This window comes from Orycteropus afer, unplaced genomic scaffold (assembly GCF_000298275.1).
Source record: "Orycteropus afer afer isolate SDZICR_OR568_19922 unplaced genomic scaffold, OryAfe1.0 scaffold00018, whole genome shotgun sequence".
NCBI classification, from domain to species: Eukaryota; Metazoa; Chordata; class Mammalia; order Tubulidentata; family Orycteropodidae; genus Orycteropus; species Orycteropus afer.
In genome coordinates this window covers 6729006-6736137 of record NW_006921605.1, presented here as the reverse complement: position 1 = coordinate 6736137, position 7132 = coordinate 6729006, and the positions used below count along the sequence as shown (strand labels likewise).

Below are 7132 nucleotides of genomic sequence, written 5' to 3'. Positions count from 1 at the left end.
GGGGGGGGGGGGCATTACACAGAGGACCAGACCCCTGGGCCATGGGGCTGTCAGTAAAGTTAATCCCAAGAATATAAAGATGCAGACATTTGCAAACTGGCTTCAGGAACTATCAGAGGTGGCACCCAGGGCTGGTTTCCGGCTTCTACTGCAACCTTGACATGGGATGGGGCCCCTAGCTCTTGGCCTGGCCCGGTCCCACCCAACCCCTAGCCCTCTCCTGCCCGGCTCCAGCTTTGCCCCGCTCCAGGCCTAGCTCCTTCTGTCCCAGGCCTCCCCCTGCGTGGGCCCAGCGCCACTCCCACCTGGTCCATCTGCACGGCACGCTGCACCCGCGCCAAGGCCACACTGTACGACTTCTGCAACCAGGAGGGTATGGCCGGCCGGAACCAGCGGTGGAAGCCATCCAGGGCCAGGACTCCACCACTGAGGAGAGCCGGGGCTCAGCGGACAAGGCACAGGCCTGGGCCCCTCCACGACCACCGCCGCCAGCGCGCTCCTGGCCCGCCCGCCCGGCCTGCAGCCCACCTCGCCGAGGGGCTGGGGCCCAGCTGACAGAATTCTTTGAGGCTGATGTAGAGCTGGAACAGACTCTCGCCCATCTCGGGGGACACCAGGCCGCCCACAGCCACCGTATGGTCCTGCACTCGCTTGGCCACCTGCGTGCAAAGGCGGGTGAGCAGGGCCCAGAGCCAGGGCGAGCAGGGCCCAGCCAGGGACCGGCGCAGGGACTCACCAGCCACTGCAGCTCCTGGAAAGCCGTAGAGAAGAGGTCAATCTTGAGGACGCTGAAGGAAAGGCAATCTTGAGGACGCTGAAGAAAGTGCACGGTGCAGCCCCCAGGTGCCTCTGGTCCCAGCCATGAGCCCCTGCCCCACTCACTTGTGGAAGATCTTGTTCCAGGTGCGCCGGCACTGGTGCAGGTCACCAGTGACATCTTGTACCAGGCCCAGCAAGGCCTTGGCCGCCTCCAGCAGGCCCTGGTGGGCACCAAGGGGGGCTGAGCAGGGCTGCTGGGCCAGACCCCCCCACCCCCAAGTCCCACGCCCACCCACCCATCCGCACCCCAGCACAGCTGCCCCAGCCCCTGACCTGCACCATGGGCTGATGGTGCTGCTGCTTCATATGGAACCACTCCACGGTGCCGCTCTACAGGGAAAGAGGCAGTGAGCAGGGTGGGGCCGCCAGATGCAGGGCCGCGTCCTGCCAGTTCCCAGGGTGGGCACCATACCCGCAGGGCCTCTGTCACCAGGTGGGGCAGTGGGGCCGTGTTGGGACACAGTTCTCTGAACGCCTTCATTTTGCACATCTGCACCAGGACCCTATGGAGACAGAGGCCGTGTCCAGCACGCCCACTGCCCATTCCTGCTCCTGGCCTTGTAGATGTCCCCGGATCCGCTTCCCCTTCCCCGACCCACCGCAGAAGGGTAAGCCACCTACCTGAGGAGAGACTGCAGCCGGGCTGGGGAGTCGGTGACGGAGAGGGGGAAGACGGAGCGGAACCTCCGGATGAGGGAGAGCCCATAGGCCAGCAGGGAGCTAAAGGAGGCAGCCAGCTCCTCCAGCTGCCAGCACAGACAGTCGCCGTGAGGATGGAGCAGGTTTAGGGGCCCGGCAGCCTCTGATACTCCCCAGCCCGCTCCCACCTATCTGCCCAGCCAAGCCCACCTGTTCTTCCTTGAGCCGGCCCTGGATCCACTGATACTCAATGCTGGTGATGGGGTGCAGGAGGCAGCTGCTGGGGAACTCCAGGCTCTGATAGAGACGGCTGTAAGCCAGCCACTGCCTGCAGCAGACAGAATGGCACTGCTCGCCGGGGCTGGGGCGGGAGGGGCGGCACCATGGCTGCCCAGCGCCTCCTGCAGGTGCCCCTCGGCCAGCAGAGGCGGAGGCTTGCAGGCTTTTGTTTGCTTATTCCCACAAGGTGCTTTTCAAAACTGTAAATTAATCACCAATCTTTTACATTCGCATTGACTCTCACTGAATTCAGGATTGCTTTAGGACATCTGTCATTTGAAACTGTTAGGATTGGGTGTTGCTTCTACAACAGCAGGTTTGGACATTTGAGCCTTCACGAACACAAAATCATCTAGCATTTTCTACTTCAGACAGTTCAAGGAAGGCTTCACGGAGGTGTCCACTGAGCTGAGACTGGAGACTTGAGAGGGAGGCCAAAGGAGGATGGGGCAGAAGAGAGTGCAGGGACAAGCCCAGTCCCCATCAGGACACAGCTGCCACCTGGGCTACCTGCCTGGACAAACCAGATTCCATCCCTGTCTACTGCCCAGAGGCACACACGTTGTCCGGCCCCTGGAGTGTCCTTCCCTGGCCTCCCTCCACTCACACACCAGGTGTCAGCCGTGGCCCGAGGCAACACTGGGCGCTCTCGCCCTGCCCTCTTTCTGCTTCTCCTCCATGCACCGTCTGTGCAAATAAAGCGAGTAACGTGTGCCCCTTCTTGGCATGGCCAGAATCTAATGTGGCAGGGAGGGTATGCAGAGCCCTCAGCTGGTACTTGACATCAGTGACTTGAAGGCTGTGGCCTCAGGAAGTAGGAGCTGGGGGCAGGGTGGCAAACTCATGTCCAGAATGACTGGGCAGAAAGTACCAGCGGTGACTGTGCTGGATGGGTGCAGGCCAGCAGAAGGACGGCCCTGCCGTGCCAGTGCTCTGTGAGGATAATCGACCTGTATTGTAATCTGTTTTTAAAGCCTCCTTCCTGGGCCAAGGAGTGCTCTCCTGACAGCTGGACTTTGGGTTGTCAATTGGTAGTGGCTGGCCCACAGGGAGGGCAGGTGGGTGAGAGGGGGAAGCAACTGCACGTACGACCACCCAGGTGGTCCAGGCAGGGCTGTGTACTCACGCCAGGGACTGGTGGAAGTCAGACAGGTCCTTCTGCGTGGCATGGAGAAAGAGGACGGTGGCAGCTTGGGGACTCAGTGACCCGTCCCAGGAGGTACTACTTGCCTGAGGGAGATGGGTGGAGGGGCGTCAGGCCAGACAGTAGGCCCTGGCCCTGCCCAGCCCTGGGAGGGCCCTACCTGGTGCTGGGTGACCTCATGGGACACAAGCTGCTGCAGAAGGTGGAGATGTACCGTGTAGCTGGGCTGCGAGCGGCTGGCCCTGGTGGCTCTCTGCAAGGGGCAGGCAGGGCTGTTAGCAGAGAGGACCCCGGCCTGGGTGCAGCCGGTTCTCCCCGGCCCAGCCAGGCCCCTGGCCCAGACCACAGACCTACCCGCTTATGGATGAACTGGAACTGGAGGTGGCACTGGCCACGGTCCGGATAGGTCTCTGTGCAGGGCTCCAAAGGGTACCACTGGTCCTCACGGCAGCGCAGGTCCTGGGGGTGTGGGCAGACAGGAGAAGCCCCCGCCCAGGAGCAGCTTGGGCCTTGCACCATGTCCGGAGCAGGGACGGCCATGAGAGGCTGAGCCCAGGCTCCCCTGGTGCAGGCTGGGGCCCCTCCCCAGCACCCTTCACCCCTCTCCCAGCCCCCTTGCCCCACCCCCTCACCTGCAGCCTCAGAACCAAACTCCCCAGAAAGTCATCCTGGCCCTTGTCCTTCCGGACCTCCTTAAGGATCCTGTCCCAGGAAGGGGTTTGGAGGAGGGACAATCAGGACAGTCCTGACAGAGCCTTGTACAGAAGGAGTCCTGGGGCAGGCAGAGTCCTGTCCTCCTTGGAGCCCTTGGCACTCACCTGCGCAGGCCATGCAGGTCCGTCAGCTCCCCTAGCTTCTGTGTGACTGACTCCACTGTGTCCAGGTCCCTGGCGGGCAGCAGTTTGAGCAGGAGGCAGAGAAGGCATCCTTAGGACCCATGGCCCCTCCCAGGAGGAGGCCCTGACACCCTCGCCCTTCTCTCCTCTGTCCCTGTGGTGGGGAACGTCACCCACCACATGTCCAGACGGAAGCTGGCATGGGCGATGTCCTTAAACTCCCTGTGGGAGAACAGAGCACCGTGAGAGCTTTGGAGTGGCAGTCCCCCACCAAGCCATACACCCGTCCAGCCCAGAGCCTGCCCCAGTTATCACCCACCATGGAGCCCTAGCCCCTCCCCATCAAGCTCCTGCCTGCAACCACATCCCGTCCTCCTATAAGCTGAAGCTTCAAGCTACCCCTAGACTAACCCAGGCAGGCCTCAACTCTCCTTGCCCAGCCTGTCGTTTGTCTGTCCCGTCTGGCCAGCTGTCTGTCTACCAAGCCGCGAGAGCAGGGCCCTTCTCCTGTCTTCCACCAGTGCCCAGGCCTTCCCCCAGATGCTGTTTTATCCTGGTTAAGAGCCCACACTGACATTAACCCCAGGCAAGGGGAGCGGCATGGACGACGTACAGGATGAAGGTCTCGTCCCAGACGGGGTTGAGTGACTGGCTGATGACCTGGGTCCGGTGCGTCTGTTCCTCCGGGATGGTGTCCCTCACCACAGCCTTCTGCCGCCGTCGGGCCCCGGGGCTGCCCCCGGCCACGCCCACACCCTGCTCGATGCCCAGCAGGCAGTAGGGGTCGCTGAACCCTGGGGAGCAGCCAGGGAGCCAAGGAGTTGGCTGGGCCTGCTAGGAGCTCCCTCACGGCTCTCACCTCCTGGGGGCTAAGCCTCCTGCTGGGGAGGGGGCCAGAGCCTCTCCTCTTCCCAGACTCAAGGGACCTGGGGGCTGCAGGTAGGCCCTGGGGGCCTCTTGGGAGATGAGGGCTCCCAACTGTGGTGGGGGAGGAAGGAGTCCCTGGCCCCACTCACCACTGACATCCTTTCCCAGAATGCCCTTGGCCTGCTTCACTGTGGCCTTCAGAAAGAACATGGGCTTCTGGAGGGACCGGAAGGGGGGCCTGAGTACCGGAGGGGCTGGCCTTCCTGGACCCCTCCTCAGGCCCCGCCACCCTCACCCCCAGGTCACCTCAAGCTCCCGGGTCTGCTGCAGCATCTGCTGGTGCTCCTGCGGCTCCACATGGAAGGCCTGGTGGGAGGCGAGGGCGGGTGGGTGCCTGTGCACGGCTGGGCTGGAGGCGTGGTGGGTGGGGCGGGGGCTGGCTCACCTCTTGCAGGTACCGCAGCAGCTCAGAGGTCTCGGTTACATGGTTGGGCTCCGGCTGGCCCAGGCGGTGCAGGACCGTGTAGAGCGCTTCCTCATAGAGCAGGATCCGCTGAGATGCAGCAAGGTGACCTCAGGACTTGCCCCTGGCACTGAGGCCCCAGCCCCAGAGCAGGGACGAGGCCTCTGTGAAGGGAGTGGGCCAAGCCCCAGAAGTTCCCACCTCCCGCCGAGCCGCCACCCCAGGCCTTGGCCAGCTGCTGAGGGGGCTTCAGGGGGACCTACAGCAGCTCCCCAGCACTGCCTCGTCCCCCCAACCTGCCTCTTACCTCCTCGGGTGAGAGGTGGTGTGACGGTGGATCAGCCTGGGGAGCAAGATGAAATTGCAGGTGTCCTGGGAGGCTGGGACCAGGGCCCACAGGCAGGAAGTCCTCCTCAGAGGCCAGCACAGGGCAGCGGGAGCCCCAGCATCCCGGCCTCAGCCCCCCAGGGTCCTGCACCTGTTCCCACAGCAACCCTCCCGGGGGTCTGTCCCACGAGTCCACCTCCTTGTCCCCGGGACTGTCATGGCTGGGGTCCATCGGTGCTCAGTTACCCTAGCGTGAGGTCTCTGCACCCGTGCCCCTCCCTCCTTCCTTCCCCAGAGGAAACAGCGCTGTTATCGGGCCGTCCTCACCCCGTGGCGGAAGTGAGGCCCAGCTGCAGAGGTGGGAGACTGGGGGGGCTGCTGGCTGATATCCACACAGCCCACCCTGCAGCAGGAGAACCCTATGCAATGGGGCCAGTCCTTCTGGACACAGAGGAGCCTGGATGGAGGGGTCAGCCTGCCTCGGGTGGGGTGGGCAGACACTCAGCCCCTGACTTGAGGCCAGGGGACACGTGGCCCACACCGCCCACACCGCTCACTGACCCCAGGGTTCTGGGAAGGCAGGGTGGGGGGCAGGGGAGCTCGGGCCAGGCCCTCAGGGAGAGGTGGGGCCCAATAGCCGCTCCCATACCCGGAGACCAAGAGCACAGAGCCCCACCCAGGTCACTGTCCTCCCTGAGGGCGGGCGAGGTCACTCCTACCTCTTGAACCGTTTGGGGCAGGCAGTCCTGCACATCTTGGGCTCTGCGCCGTCTTATCTTGATTGCCTGGCGCAAGAGGGGAGGTCGCCTGTGGGACTGGAAGAAGAATGTCGCCATGGTGGCCGGCTCTGCCCTTCCCCTCGGCTGTTCCTGCTGCCACAGGGTGAAGACAGTGAAGCCGCAGGATTATGCAAAGAGCCCCCGGGCTGCCACCTCTGCCAGGGCGGGGAGGGCAGGCGGGGAGAGGGTGGGGGTGGCAGCAGGGTCAAGACTCCCCACCGCGGAGCCAGGCCCAGGTCTCCTATGCCTTCCTCCTTTGGGAGGATCCCACCAGGAAGGCTCAGGGCTGGAGGGAAGGTGGACCTATGGGGCGGGACTGGTCCACCCCCTCCGCAGAGGCCCTGGGGAAGGTCCCGCACTCCCAGCAGGGGGCACCGGGGGCCTGTGGGCATCGTCCCTGCCCCTGGAGGTAGTGCCCAGGCTGGCCCTGGGTAAGCTGACCCGGGCCAGTGGGGGGCACGTCCCCCTTTTCCCTGAACAAGCCTGAGCAGGGTGAGGGTGCAAGGGGGGGTGGGGCTCCAGAGAGGCGTCTCCCCAGCAGGCAGTGACTGCTCAGCCTGCTGCACCCCACAGGTGACATTCCTCTGCAGTGACAGTGACAGGGCTGGGCTGGCCCTGCGGCCCCAGCCCCTACACCATGCTCCCTTCAAATGCCCTTGTGGGGGTTCAGTCAAGTCCAAGAGCTCCTGGCCAGGGCTGCCCAGAAGGGCTGGCGACAGCACTACCTCATCCCTCCCAAGGGGCCAGCTCGCTCCAGAAGAGACAGGAAGTGGATACTTCAGTGCTGTACTTCCCCAGAGACCCAGGGCCTCCCCGTGCCAGTGCCGGGGGGTCCAGGCCTGAGCATGGAGTCTGTCCCACCCTCCCCTGCCCCTGGGGCAGGCTTATGAGGGTGGTACGAAGGCCCAGTGGCCAGCACTCCATTCCCGACACGCTCCAGAGGGTGTCAGCCGCCTCCTCCCTCAGACACCGGGCCTGA

General features: G+C 64.1%; 1 protein-coding gene across 1 annotated transcript in view; it reads right to left on the bottom strand.

The window, feature by feature from the left end:
• Window positions 1-6210, bottom strand: part of UNC13D (unc-13 homolog D) — a 12373-nt gene extending 6163 nt beyond the window's left edge. The window contains exons 1-20 of the mRNA XM_007959642.1: window positions 6094-6210; window positions 5355-5390; window positions 5030-5137; window positions 4891-4950; window positions 4734-4800; window positions 4331-4511; window positions 3895-3939; window positions 3700-3768; window positions 3514-3583; window positions 3236-3340; window positions 3042-3134; window positions 2864-2967; window positions 1669-1786; window positions 1441-1565; window positions 1232-1322; window positions 1093-1149; window positions 883-980; window positions 737-788; window positions 529-659; window positions 306-426 (exon numbers count right to left, since the gene is read on the bottom strand). Of these exons, the coding sequence (XP_007957833.1) occupies window positions 306-426; window positions 529-659; window positions 737-788; window positions 883-980; window positions 1093-1149; window positions 1232-1322; window positions 1441-1565; window positions 1669-1786; window positions 2864-2967; window positions 3042-3134; window positions 3236-3340; window positions 3514-3583; window positions 3700-3768; window positions 3895-3939; window positions 4331-4511; window positions 4734-4800; window positions 4891-4950; window positions 5030-5137; window positions 5355-5390; window positions 6094-6210 (1848 nt within the window). The remainder of the gene's footprint in view (window positions 1-305; window positions 427-528; window positions 660-736; window positions 789-882; window positions 981-1092; window positions 1150-1231; window positions 1323-1440; window positions 1566-1668; window positions 1787-2863; window positions 2968-3041; window positions 3135-3235; window positions 3341-3513; window positions 3584-3699; window positions 3769-3894; window positions 3940-4330; window positions 4512-4733; window positions 4801-4890; window positions 4951-5029; window positions 5138-5354; window positions 5391-6093) is intronic.
• Between the last annotated feature and the right edge of the window lie 922 nt (window positions 6211-7132).